Source organism: Dendrobates tinctorius, unplaced genomic scaffold (genome assembly GCF_039654945.1).
Source record: "Dendrobates tinctorius isolate UK_male_01 unplaced genomic scaffold, ASM3965494v1 ptg000056l, whole genome shotgun sequence".
Lineage (NCBI taxonomy): Eukaryota > Metazoa > Chordata > Amphibia > Anura > Dendrobatidae > Dendrobates > Dendrobates tinctorius.
The window spans coordinates 4,313,708-4,329,458 of NW_027361724.1; the positions used below are offsets into that span (position 1 = coordinate 4,313,708).

The 15,751-nt window shown below is 44.1% G+C and overlaps 1 protein-coding gene across 1 annotated transcript in view; it reads right to left on the reverse strand.

Annotated features, from left to right (window-relative positions):
- PDE11A (phosphodiesterase 11A) overlaps positions 1–15,751 on the reverse strand; it is an 825,102-nt gene that overhangs the window by 218,402 nt on the left and 590,949 nt on the right. Inside the window, exons 11-12 of the mRNA XM_073577434.1 lie at positions 1,613–1,759; positions 1,383–1,490 (exon numbers count right to left, since the gene is read on the reverse strand). Coding sequence (XP_073433535.1) covers positions 1,383–1,490; positions 1,613–1,759 — 255 coding nt within the window. The remainder of the gene's footprint in view (positions 1–1,382; positions 1,491–1,612; positions 1,760–15,751) is intronic.

Here is a 15,751-nt window from a genome sequence, read left to right on the forward strand (position 1 = left end):
TGGTGGAATGTAGTTAAATTAATAGTTTGTGACGCCACCTATGGTGTTCGGGAAGTGAGGTGTTAAGCCGACGCTGCTTGCAGATCCTCTGGGGCTGGTGGTGTGTTGCAGCCAAGATGGTGCCGCTCCCCACAGGTGAAGCTGTAGCCCCAGGGCAGTGTAGATGTGGAGTTAGAGGAGAGGCACAAGCGGTGTGGAAGTTGGTACCCAGATGTAGCAGTGCTGGGTGTGTTGACGCAAGAATCAATGGAGGACACCAGGGTTTGTAGTTCCAAAGCTTTTCTCACAGTCTGTAGTGCACACAGGTGCCTGCCTCCGTACTGTGTCCTCCAGGTCGGAGACTCAATCAACCTCCAGGTCAGATGAAATGCTCCCTTCCAACGCTCCGCCAACATGTACCTTTCTGATCGTCTCCTCTCTGAGTGGCTTCCTCTCGCAGACTGATCTACTGTCTGACTGACCTGTAATCCTAAACATTCCCGCTCTTTTATGTATTCTCAACTCCACCTGCCTCCCAGCATGTTTAGTGTTCCAAGCAGGGAGCCACCAAAGGTGCTCTGCTACACTCCAAGCAGGGAGCCGCAATGTGACTTTGCTGAACTACTCTGTTGTGTGGGATGCGAGTGTTGGAGCGTGGTCAGGAGCCTCCAACTTACCTGGATGGTGGGGCACCATACCTCAGGAGGAGGTGCAGTACCTCTGTGGCGACTGAGCCTCAGGGGCGCCACATTTCCATGATCCTTCATTGCTTTGTTCGATCCATGAATAGGGAGGGTAACGTACTAAGTAGATTGAGCCACAATCTCTGTGCCTTTAGTGTATGATGTTCAAATTTTGTATTATTTTAGTTATACAGTATCATGGCTATTATTCCTAGCTCGTGAGTTAAAAATGGAAAGTTTATGGTTTGTATCCACGCTGCCAAGTGATGAAGAAACATCAAATGCTAGAGATCATGTAAAAAAAAGTTTTTTCAAATTTTTCTACGCATTTTCAAGTGTTGCCCACTTCTTCAGGAAGCAAAAATCATATCATTGTGACTTCTGAAGATTTCTGGAGTAAAGATTTTGTTAAATCGCCCCCTATGAATAAATGCCCTATTGCCCCAAAAGAGGACATTTACTTAAGTGACTATTTCAATTTTTCTCATCTTCACTATGTATATATACAAAAAAACAAATGTTATTTTTTTACTCCAATTTTCGTTAACATATTGCTGCAGGATTAAGCAGTCAAATCTAAAAAATCTGAAATATTGTTTTCAGTTTAAAAAAAAAGTTTAATGTGGATGGTTCGGGGTTAATTTACTTCATCAGTCACAATAATTTATTACTAGGAAAATGAAAGGGCACAAGCCAATAATTCAGGCCTGCAGTACTTACAGTTAACATGGCGAACATCAGCTGGCACACGTTGAAGGCATGCCGCCAATTGTGATAGAGAACCATCCGATAATTCTTCCTTACTGTCAGAAGCCACCTGCACAAGGTCTAAAAAACAGAAGGGGCAGAAAGAGCGGTGCAGTTACAGCTGTGCGTAGCGGAAGATCTCATTACGATGTGTAGAACAAAACCCCAAGTCACATAGACCAGGTCGCACGGCAGATGTTTACCTCGTAATCAATTTTAAACTTCTGAACCATTCCGAGCTCCATAAACATTCTCAGCGCTGCTGTAATCATCTCGTCGACGTCCAAGGAGAAGTCATCAAAATGGATGTCATCGATAGAAAGTTCAACCACCAAGGGGATGTTAGCTGCCTTGAATGATAGAGAACACAGTTATATTTGACAATATTTTGCCGATATGTCTATTTTTTAAACTTAATTTTTCTTTTGCTCACACTTTTATTTTTTTGCAATTTTTTACCTGGTCGACAGATTTTTATTCATTTCAACATTTTTAGGGTTCATAAAAGGAAACCTGTTGTCTCAAAAAATGATAGTTACCCCAAAATATAGGGCTAATCTGCAGGTTAGCAATATTATAATACTGCTCAGCCGCCTTACTGAAAGTGCGGGTACTGGGAGAAAATGAACTTATTTCTTCCCAGGAGCCCCCGGCTTTCAGTCATGGAGGCAGTGCAGGGACTGATTACAATCATCACTTACAGCACAGCTCCCTATACTGTGATTGGCTTTTGTAAGCACTCCCCAGCACTTTGATTGACAGTTCGCTCTGCACAGATGCACTGCACCGTGAGCTGTCAAAGTGCCGGGGTATGCTTTGGTGAGGGGGGCTGGGACTTCCATGAAAACGCCAAAAGTTGCAAAGTGTTTTTGCCAAATTTTCTGGTGTGGAACACTGAAAAGTCACAACATTTTTGCGCAGTACTAAGTTGCGCAAAAAGATTGTGACTTTTCAGTGTTTTACACCAAAAAACTGGCAAAAACACATTGATGAATCAGCCCCATATTCCCTCGCCTGCTTTTCATAGTATGCTCTCTTTGAAATAATGCAGCGTTTCAGAGTAAAACATACATGTACATACTGCAATCATACAGCCGGTATCTGATTTAGGGCTTGCTCACGCTTGCGTTAATTCTCTAATGAGAAAGAATCGGACCTATTATGCTAATGATACTCATCTCTTATGCTGTCAGAGTTTGAGCCGGGTGTCACCTGAGTGTGATCCTATTCTCTCGCATGAGAGAATTGTGGCACAGGTGCCGAGAAGATTGAGAATTTAATTTCTCCACCTTCTTCATAGTCTCTGTGAGCGTACATCAAACATGCACCTATAGACCTATCAGCATGAGAAAATAATAGCAAATCTGCACTACCCCATAGTATAAAGTAGTATAGTATAGTATAGTATAGTGCTTTTACAATGATCACTGTGCAATATAAATAACATAGCTTTATTAATTGGTCATTAGTATTTAACAAACTACCAAATGTACTGTATCTCGTTTTTTTCCTACTTTTTGACAACTTTTCTTTTTTTTTTAAATTATTTGCGTTTGAGTCTTTATATTCAAAGACAAACTATTTGTAGTTCTTATTTATGCTATTATAGGGTACTTACGGCTTTTTAACTCATTTTCATGGCTTTTTTTGGGTTCATTGTATGAGATAATGTGATTACATTATGTTATTACAGATAGATATGCTGATACCAATTATGTAGAGAGCAATATTTAAAAGACTCAATTTGACTTCAGCGATTTTTCTCAAACGCCAAAAAACAGACCAATTTTCATCACTGTTTTGGATCAGATTTCCCCCAGAGTTTCATATTTAGAGGTAACAGCATCACTGAAGAAGATGAAAGCAGTAGAAGCCTGAATAGATATTTTATTGGATCTGGCAAAAAAAGGGAAACAGATATACCATCATTTTTTCAGATTATAATATGCATTTTTTTCCTCCAAATTTGGGAGGAAAATGAGTGTGTGTATTTTATAATCTGAAGTGAGCTTATCGAGGGGATCGGTGGCGGTGGAGCGGAATCATAGGAGGCAGGGCAGCTTCTTCAGGAGGCTGGCGGCGGAGGCAGGAGTGCAGTGATGCTGTGATGCCTGTGCGCCCATTAGTCCCCTTTCTCATTCAGTTCCCTGAAATGTGCCTCAGGAAAATTGCTGTTGGAGGCGGCGCATGCACAAGTTGAGATCCTGGAAGAAGAGATCTTGGGACATGGCCTCATGAAGCAGCGACGCTTCCTCCTGTGACCACGTATTGTTAAAACGGTTTATAAAACGCACCATGATTTTGTCTTAATTTTTTTTTATTTTCCATCCTAAAATTTGGGGTGCGTCTTATAGTCCGATGCTTCTTATAATCTGCAAAATACGGTGTGTATATATATATATACATATATATCTGTTTTCCTTTTTTAGCCGCAAGTTAGAGGGATTAAAACCCTTGCATAAGATGAGAAAAAGCTTGCACTCTACAAGTTGTAGCTGACCCCCTCGACCCGTAGGCCCTTTTAACGGAGGATTGGTCACCAGTGTTTAAGACCGTCTTGCTAGTATTGGGCCTCAATTGAGCCGTATGTATGTGCAGCACTCACGCGCCCTGCTGGCAAAATTTCTTAGAGACCAGTTTTATGCTATAAGTGCCTGGAAATATTCCAAAGGGTCTGCTCTTCCATTTTGCTCTTATACATACTCACCTAGAACCAAGTAACCCCATGATTAGTGTTGGTTTTCGGTTTCTTTGAATCCATTTTTTTCATGGCATTTACTATGGCAATTTTTGTTGAATTTTGAATAAACTTTTCATTTATGTTTGCAAAACTTTCCCTTAGAGCATTGATTTTCTTTGGGCTCCACTGTCCGTTCCACGAGCACCTAGCTCCTTATGACTTGAGTGCACACCATTCTCCTCTAATAGATAGGAAAGTCATATTTTCGGAAACGTGATGAAAAATGATGCAATGGTGAACGCAAAGCATGGTTTCATGTCGCTGGGCAATGGCCAGGATCCCTCCAATTGAATAATTGCCTGATAGACGAGGCTACACCTGTCATCTTAGATTTCTATATAAAGATAAAACTATGAAAAAAATATGATGGCAATGATTCGTGCCTGCGACCCTCAAATGTCAATAAAAGTCATATAATGTATCATTATATTGAATACTAGCTGAAGAGCCCGGCGCTGCCCGGGCATAGTAACTAACTGTGGTTAGTTATAGCAAATTATAATTATCCTCCATCCCATAGTCCCGTGCCCATATACCCATCAAACATATCCACGATCCCATAGGCCCGTGCCCATATACCCATCATACATATCCTCCATCCCACAGTCCAGTGCCCATTTACCCATCACACATCCTCAGTCCCATAGTCCAATGCCCATATACCCATCACACATCCTCAGTCCCATAGTCCAATGCCCATATACCCATCACACATCCTCAGTCCCATAGTCCAATGCCCATATACCCATCACACATCCTCCATCCCATAGTCCCATGCCCATATACCCATCATACATAGCCTCCATCCCACAGTCCAGTGCCCATATACCCATCACACATCCTCAGTCCCATAGTCCAATGCCCATATACCCATCACACATCCTCAGTCCCATAGTCCAATGCCCATATACCCATCACACATCCTCCATCCCATAGTCCCATGCCCATATACCCATCATACATAGCCTCCATCCCATAGTCGAGTGCCCATATACCCATCATACATATTCTCCATCCCATAGTCCCGTGGCCATATACCCATCATACATATCCTCCATCCCATAGTCCCATGCCCATATACCTATCACACATCCTCAGTCCCATAGTCCCATGCCCATATACCCATCACACATCCTCCATCCCATAGTCCCATGCCCATATACCCATCATACATATCCTCCATCCCATAGTCCTGTGCCCATATACCCATCATACATATTCTCCATCCCATAGTCACATGCCCATATACCCATCACACATCCTCAGTCCCGTAGTCCCATGCCCATATACCCATCACACATCCTCCATCCCATAGTCCCATGCCCATATACCCATCATACATATTCGTCATCCCATAGTACCGTGCCCATATACCCATCATACATATCCTCCATCTCATAGTCCAGTGCCCATATACCCATCACACATCCTCCATCCTATAGTCCCGTGCCCATATACCCGTCATACATATTCTTCATCCCATAGTCCCGTGCCCATATACCCTTCATACATATCCTCCATCCCATAGTCCCATGCCCATATACCCGTCATACATATCCTTCATCCCAGAGTCCCGTGCCCATATACCCATCATACATATCCTCCATCCCATAGTCCCGTGCCCATATACCCGTCAAACATATCCTTCATCCCATAGTCCCGTGCCCATATACCCATCATACATATCCTCCATCCCATAGTCCCGTGCCCATATACCCGTCATACATATCCTCCATCCCATAGTCCCATGCCCATATACCCGTCATACATATCCTTCATCCCAGAGTGCCATGCCCATATACCCGTCAAACATATCCTTCATCCCATAGTCTCGTGCCCATATACCCATCATACATATCCTCCATCCCATAGTCCCGTGCCCATATACCCGTCATACATATCCTCCATCCCATAGTCCCATGCCCATATACCCGTCATACATATCCTTCATCCCAGAGTGCCATGCCCATATACCCGTCAAACATATCCTTCATCCCATAGTCTCGTGCCCATATACCCATCATACATATCCTCCATCCCATAGTCCCGTGCCCATATACCCATCATACATATCCTCCATCCCATAGTCCCATGCCCATATACCCGTCATACATATCCTTCATCCCAGAGTGCCATGCCCATATACCCGTTAAACATATCCTTCATCCCATAGTCTCGTGCCCATATACCCATCATACATATCCTCCATCCCATAGTCCCGTGCCCATATACCAGTCATACATATCCTCTATCCCATAGTCCCGTGCCCATATACCCATCATACATATCCTCCATCCCATAGTCCAGTGCCCATATACGCATCATACATCCTCCATTCCATAGTCCCGTGCCCATATACCCATTATGACATCATCATCACCATGGCAACCATTATGACATAACCGTCACCATTGCAACCTATGATGAATCAGCGTCTCCATGGCAACCATTGTGAAGTCATAATGAGGGGCGGGGCTTGACACACACTCTTTTTTTCCCCATTATGTAGACAGGGACAAAATTGTTTGGTGAATTGGAACGCGCGGGGTTAAAATTTCGCCTCACAACATAGCCTAGGACGCTCTCGGGGTCCAGACGTGTGACTGTGCCAAATTTTGTGGCTGTAGCTGCGACGGTGCGGATGCCTATCCCGGACATACACACATACATACATACAGACACTTTGAGCTTTATATATTAGATATTGAATATTAAATAAATGTATGAAAAATCAATAGACAACACAAGAAGTGAAGAATGAATGCTCTAGGTGCTGCGCTGTCTCAGTTTATAATTGTTTTCTTGCATCTCGCTCTCTTCAGAAATCAAACAGACTGGAAATCGATAAAAGTTTAGCTAAACAAAGGCATGTGCACACGTAAGGTATGGCCCAGGAATTACGACACCAAAAACGCAGGAAAAATGTTACATGTAATACATTATGCGGTTTTTATGCGGTTTTTCCTCTGCACATTTGAATGGGCAAAAATGCTGCAAAAACGCCAAAAGAACTGACATGCTGCAGATTTGCAACTGCTTCAAGTCTGCAAGGAACAAAATAAACAGCATGCGCATGAGATTTCAGAAAGTTCATTCATTTTGCTGGCACTGAAAACTTTAAGATGCTGATTTTTAATGACAGGGTCAAAAGGAGACAGTAAAAACATTATGCTAAGTGACTTATTTTTTAGTACTTTTTTCGTATAACAATGGAGAACCCTCTGCTCTTTTTCTTTTTCTCTATTTCACTCCTGCTTCTTTCATAGAGCAAGTATGTCACCCTGTGGTGGATTAGTTGTATTATTTTTATCTGAAAGTATAGAACAAAGAACAGCGATAACAGATGTTTCTCAAGCAAAATTACCTGCGAATGTGCCAAAGAGATATCAATCAAAGGTTTTTCTGTATTCATGGAAGCACATCTACATATGCCAAGACACGGCAGTAAAATATAATATTTGTATCATTGCTTCTCATCAAATTTGCTTTGTACAAATAAAATGTCACAGCAAAATAAACAACAGAAGGCGGGAGATCACTACTTCGATGTACTTTTAGAGAAATAAATCTGCTCTGCTGAATACATAAATTATAAAGTCGTTGAGACTTTAAGGAGGAGCTGCCAGGTATACAAATTACAGATGTCGCATTATATTCAACTTTCATATTAGGGTGGCTTAGTGGTTAGCACTGCTGCTTTGCAGCATTAGGGTCCAGAGTTCAAGTCTGACCAAGGACAATATCTGCATGGAGTTTGCATGTTCTCCACATGTTTGCGTGGGTTTCCTCCAGGTTCTCTCTGTTCTTTCCACACTTACTGATAGGAAATTTAGATTGTGAGCCCCAATGGGGACATTGATGATGATGTCTGTAAAGCGTTGTGGAAATTTTAACTGAGTAAAATAAATATATATATACCACTAAAATTAATACACCCGCCATATATACAGGCGCTTCTCACAAAATTAGAACATCATCAAGGAGTTAATTTATTTCAGTTCTTCAATATAAAAAGTGAAACTCATATATTATATAGAGTCATTACAGAGTGATCTATTTCACTTGTTTATTTCTGTTAATTTTGATGATTATGGCTTACAGCTAGTGTTGAGTGATACCATCTGATACCCTAAAATATCGGATCGGATGGTATCGGCCCGATACGAAAAAAGTATCGGGTATCGCCGATTCCGATACCGGAAGTCCCATTCAAGTCTATGGGACTTCCGGTATCGGAATAGGAAAAGCCCTTTTCTCTCCTTGTACAGCCTCTCGGGGGGGTGTACGGACCTTCCGGAGGTCTGTGCCGACTACCCGGGGGTCTGTGCAGACTGCCGAGGCTCTGTACCGACTGCCCGGGTATCTGTGCAGGCTGCGGGGGCTGTGCCGGCCTGCCGGTGGTCTGTACCGACTGCCCGGGTGTCTGTACCGGCCTGCCGGGGGCTGTGCCGGCCTGCGGGTGGTCTGTTCCGACTGCCCGGGTGTCTGTGCGGACTGCCGGGGGGCTGTGCCGGCCTGCCGGTGGTCTATACCGACTGTCCGGGGGTCTGAGCAGACTGCGGGGGGTCTGTGCAGGATCGTCCGATGGGACTACAAGTCCCATTGGGTGATGCCTGCTACCATGACGGTGATTGACACATTAGCCAATGATGGGACAGTAGTAGTCCCATCATCCGGCTAATGTGTTGAATGTACAAAAAAAAAAAAAAAAAAATCCCTACTACATACTACATGCTACATACATGCTACATGCTACATACATGCTACATACATGCAACATATATACTACATACATGCTACATACATGCTACATACATGCAACATACATACGTACTGCATATATACCACATGCATGCAACATGCATACTACATATATACCACATATATACTACATGCATGCAACATGCATACTACATATATACCGGGGGTCTGTGCCGACTGTCCGAGGGTCTGTACCGGCCTGCCGGGGGGCTGTGCCGGCCTGCCGGTGGTCTGCACCGACTGTCCGGGGGTCTGTTCAGGCTGCGGGGGTCTGTACCGGCCTGCCGGGGGGCTGTGCCGGCCTGCCGGTGGTCTGTACCGACTGTCCGGGGGTCTGAGCGGACTGCCGGGGGTCTGTACCGGCCTGCCGGGGGGCTGTGCCGGCCTGCCGGTGGTCTGTGCCGACTGCCCGGGGGTTTGTGCGGACTGCCGTGGGTCTGTACCGGCCTGCCGGGGGGCTGTGCCGACTGTCCGGGGGTCTGTGCAGGCTGCGGGGGTCTGTACCGGCCTGCTGGGGGGCTGTGCCGGCCTGCCGGTGGTCTGTAACGACTGTCCGGGGGTCTGAGCCGACTGCCGGGTGTCTGTACCGGCCTGCTGGGGGTCTGTGCCGACTGCCCGGCGGTCTGTGCCGACTGCCCGGGGGTCTGTGCCGACTGCCGGGGGTCTGTACCGGCCTACCGGGGGGCTGTCCTGGCCTGCCGGGGGCTGTGCCGACTGTCCGGGGGTCTGAGCAGGCTGCGGGGGTCTGTGCAGGATCGTCCGATGGGACTACAAGTCCCATCGGGCGATGCCTGCTACCATGACGGTGATTGACACATTAGCCAATGATGGGACAGTAGTAGTCCCATCATCCGGCTAATGTGTTGAATGTACAAAAAAAAAAAAAATCCCTACTACATACATACTACATGCTACATACATGCTACATACATACTACATGCTACATACATGCAACATACATACTGCATATATACCACATGCATACTACATATATACCACATATATACTACATGCATGCAACATGCATACTACATATATACCGGGGGTCTGTGCCGACTGTCCGAGGGTCTGTACCGGCCTGCCGGGGGGCTGTGCCGGCCTGCCGGTGGTCTGTACCGACTGTCCGGGGGTCTGAGCGGACTGCCGGGGGTCTGTACCGGCCTGCCGGGGGGCTGTGCCGGCCTGCCGGTGGTCTGTGCCGACTGCCCGGGGGTTTGTGCGGACTGCCGAGGGTCTGTACCGGCCTGCCGGGGGGCTGTGCTGACTGTCCGGGGGTCTGTGCCGGCCTGCCGGGGGGCTGTGCTGGCCTGCCGGGGGGCTGTGCCGACTGCCCGGGGGGCTGTACCGGCCTTCCGGGGGGCTGTGCTGGCCTGCCGGTGGTCTGTGCCGACTGCCCGGGGATTTGTGCCGACTGCCCGGGGGTCTGTGCGGACTGCCGTGGGTCTGTACCGGCCTGCCGGTGGTCTGTACCGACTGTCCGTGGTCCTGAGCGGCCTGCCAGGGGTCTGTACCGGCCCGCTGGTGGTCTATACCGGCCTGCCGGGGGGCTGTGCAGGTTGCGGGGGTCTGTGCAGGCATCGTCCCATCGGGCGATGCCTGCTACCATGACGGTGATTGACACATTAGTCAATGATGGGACAGTAGTAGTCCCATCATCCGGCCTATGTGTTGAATGTAAAAAAAAAAAAATACATACTACATACATACTACATACTACATACATACTACATGCTACATACAACATATATACTACATGCATGCAACATACATACATACTGCATATATACCACATGCATGCAACATGCATACTACATATATACCACATATATACTACATGCATGCATACTACATATATACCACATATACCGGGGGGCTGTGCCGACTGTCCCGGGGTCTGTGCCGACTGCCCGGGGGTCTGTACCGGCCTGCCGGGGGGCTGTGCCGGCCTGCCGGTGGTCTGTACCGACTGTCCGGGGGTCTGTGCAGGCTGTGGGGGGCTGTGCCGGCCTGCTGGTGGTCTATGCCGACTGCCCGGGGGTTTGTGCCGACTGCCCGGGGGTCTGTACCGGCCTGCCGTGGGTCTGTACCGGCCTGCCGGGGGGCTGTGCCGACTGCCCGGGGGTCTGTGCCGACTGCCGGGGGGCTGTGCTGGCCTGCCGGTGGTCTATACCGACTGTCCGGGGGTCTGAGCAGGCTGCGGGGGTCTGTGCAGGATCGTCCGATGGGACTACAAGTCCCATCGGGCGATGTCTGCTACCATGACGGTGATTGACACATTAGCCAATGATGGGACAGTAGTAGTCCCATCATCCGGCCTATGTGTTGAATGTAAAAAAAAATAAAAATACATACTACATACATACTACATGCTACATACATACTACATGCATGCAACATACCTACTACATGCAACATGCATACTACATGCATGCAACATACATATATACTACATATATACTACATGCATGCAACATGCATACTACATATATACCACATATATACTACATGCATGCAACATACATACATACAACATATATACTACATGCATGCAACATGCATACTACATATATACCACATATATACTACATGCATGCAACATACATATATACTACATGCAACATGCATACTATATGCATGCAACATACATACTACATATATACCACATGCATGCAACATGCATACTATATATACCACATATATACTACATGCATGCAACATACATATATACTACATATATACCACATATATACAACATGCATGCAACATATATATAATACATATATACTACATGCAACATACATACTACATACATACTACATATATACCACATGCATGCAACATGCATACTACATATATACTACATATATACTACATGCATGCAACATATATATAATACATATATGCTACATGCAACATACATACTACATACATACTACATGAATGCAACATACATACATACTACATATATACCACATGCATGCAACATACATACATACTACATATATACCACATGCATGCAACATGCATGCTACATATATACCACATATATAATACATGCATGTAACATACATATATACTACATGCATGCAACATACATATATACTACATGCATGCAACATGCATACTACATATATACCACATATATACTTCATGCATGCAACATACATATACTACATGCAACATGCATACTACATGCATGCAACATACATACTACATATATACCACATGCATGCAACATGCATACTACATATATACCACATATATACTACATGCATGCAACATACATATATACTACATATATACCACATGCATACTATATATATACCACATATATACTACATGCATGCAACATACATATATACTACATATATACCACATATACACTACATGCATGCAACATATATATAATACATATATACTACATGCAACATACATACTACATATATACCACATGCATGCAACATGCATACTACATATATACTACATGCATGCGACATACATATATACCACATGCATGCAACATGCATACTACATGCATGCAACATACATATATACTACATACAATACATTCATACAATACATACATATAGACATACAGTACATATAACATAGAGTACATACTCACCATCACGTGTCACTTTGATCCCCGAAGCCATTGTCGTCTATGGAATAAAGATTAAAATAGCAAAGCACAAATATACTCACCCCTGATCCGCAGAAGTCCACGGGTGTCCCACAACGATCTTGCGTGGAGAACTGCAGCATCAGCTGATGCTACCGTTCTCTACGGGGCCCAGGAAACCAGTGTCGGGAGGTAGGTATCCTTCCGCCCTGTATTCCTCCGCCAGTGTAAAAAAAAAAAAAGTCCCTAGTCTCACTTTATGGCAAAAGCTGCATGGGAAATTTATCGCACAGCAATGCCATGAAATGAGACTAGGGACTTTTTTTTTTCTTTACAGTGGCGGTGGAATACAGGGCGGAAGGATACCTACCTCCCGACACTGGTTTCCTGGAGCCCGTAGAGAACGGTAGCATCAGCTGATGCTGCTGTTCTCCATGCAAGATCGTTGTGGGACACCCGTGGACTTCTGCGGATCAGGGGTGAGTATATTTGTGCTTTGTTATTTTAATCTTTATTCCATAGATGACAATGGCTTCGGGGATCAAAGTGACAAGTGATGGTGAGTATGTACTCTATGTTATATGTACTGTATGTCTATATGCATGTATTGTATGAATGTATTGTATGTAGTATATATGTATGTTGCATGCATGTAATATATATGTAGTATATATGTAGTATGCATGTTGCATGCATGTGGTATATATGTAGTATGTATGTAGTATGTATGTTGCATGTAGTATATATGTATTACATATATGTGGCATGCATGTAGTATATATGTGGTATATATACACTCACTGGCCACTTTATTAGGTACACCATGCTAGTAACGGGTTGGACCCCCTTTTGCCTTCAGAACTGCCTCAATTCTTCGTGGCAGAGATTCAACAAGGTGCTGGAAGCATTCCTCAGAGATTTTGGACCATATTGACATGATGGCATCACACAGTTGGCGCAGATTTGTCGGCTGCACATCCCTGATGCGAATCTCCCGTTCCACCACATCCCAAAGATGCTCTATTGGATTGAGATCTGGTGACTGAGGAGGCCATTTGAGTACAGTGAACTCATTGTCATGTTCAAGAAACCAATCTGAGATGATTCGAGCTTTATGACATGGCGCATTATCCTGCTGAAAGTAGCCATCAGATGTTGGGTACATTGTGGTCATAAAGGGATGGACATGGTCAGCAACAATACTCAGGTAGGCTGTGGCGTTGCAACGATGCTCAATTGGTACCAAGGGGCCCAAAGAGTGCCCAGAAAAAATTCCCCACACCATGACACCACCACCACCAGCCTGAACCGTTGATACAAGGCAGGATGGATCCATGCTTTCATGTTGTTTACGCCAAATTCTGACCCTACCATCCGAATGTCGCAGCAGAAATCGAGACTCATCAGACCAGGCAACGTTTTTCCAATCTTCTACTGTCCAATTTCGATGAGCTTGTGCAAATTGTAGCCTCAGTTTCCTGTTCTTAGCTGAGAGGAGTGGTACCCGGTGTGGTCTTCTGCTGCTGTAGCCCATCTGCCTCAAAGTTCGACGCACTGTGCGTTCAGAGATGCTCTTCTGCCTACCTTGGTTGTAACGGGTGGCAATTTGAGTCACTGTTGCCTTTCTATCAGCTCGAACCAGTCTGCCCATTCTCCTCTGACCTCTGGCATCAACAAGGCATTTCCGGCCACAGAACTGCCGCTCACTGGATTTTTTTTCTTTTTCGGACCATTCTCTGTAAACCCTAGAGATGGTTGTGCGTGAAAATCCCAGTAGATCAGCAGTTTCTGAAATACTCAGACCAGCCCTTCTGGCACCAACAATCATGCCACGTTCAAAGGCACTCAAATCACCTTTCTTCCCCATACTGATGCTCGGTTTGAACTGCAGGAGATTGTCTTGACCATGTCTACATGCCTAAATGCACTGAGTTGCCGCCATGTGATTGGCTGATTAGAAATTAAGTCTTAACACACAGTTGGACAGGTGTACCTAATAAAGTGGCCAGTGAGTGTATATAGTATGCATGTTGTATGCATGTGGTATATATGTAGTATATATGTATGTTGCATGCATGTAGTATATATGTGGTATATATATAGTATGCATGTTGCATGCATGTGGTATATATGTAGTATGTATGTTGCATGCATGTAGTATGCATGTAGTATATATGTATGTTGCATACATGAAGTATATATGTGGTATATATGTAGTATGCATGTTGCATGCATGTGGTATATATGTAGTATGTATGTATGTTGCATGCATGTAGTATATATGTAGTATATATGTAGTATGCGTGTTGCATGCATGTGGTATATATGTAGTATGTATGTAGTATGTATGTTGCATGTAGTATATATGTATTATATATATGTTGCATGCATGTAGTGTATATGTGGTATATATGTAGTATATATGTATGTTGCATGCATGTAGTATATATGTGGTATATATATAGTATGCATGTTGTATGCATGTGGTATATATGTAGTATATATGTATGTTGCATGCATGTAGTATATATGTGGTATATATATAGTATGCATGTAGTATGCATGTAGTATATATGTATGTTGCATACATGAAGTATATATGTGGTATATATGTAGTATGCATGTTGCATGCATGTGGTATATATGTAGTATGTATGTATGTTGCATGCATGTAGTATATATGTAGTATATATGTAGTATGCGTGTTGCATGCATGTGGTATATATGTAGTATGTATGTAGTATGTATGTTGCATGTAGTATATATGTATTATATATATGTTGCATGCATGTAGTGTATATGTGGTATATATGTAGTATATATGTATGTTGCATGCATGTAGTATATATGTGGTATATATATAGTATGCATGTTTCATGCATGTGGTATATATGTAGTATGTATGTTGCATGCATGTAGTATGCATGTTGCATGTAGTATATATGTATGTTGCATGCATGAAGTATATATGTGGTATATATGTAGTATGCATGTTGCATGCATGTGGTATATATGTAGTATGTATGTTGTATGCATGTGGTATATATGTAATATGTATGTATGTTGCATGCATGTAGTATGCATGTTGCATGTAGTATATACACTCACTGGCCACTTTATTAGGTACACCTGTCCAACTGTGTGTTAAGACTTAATTTCTAATCTGCCAATCACATGGCGGCAACTCAGTGCATTTAGGCATGTAGACATGGTCAAGAC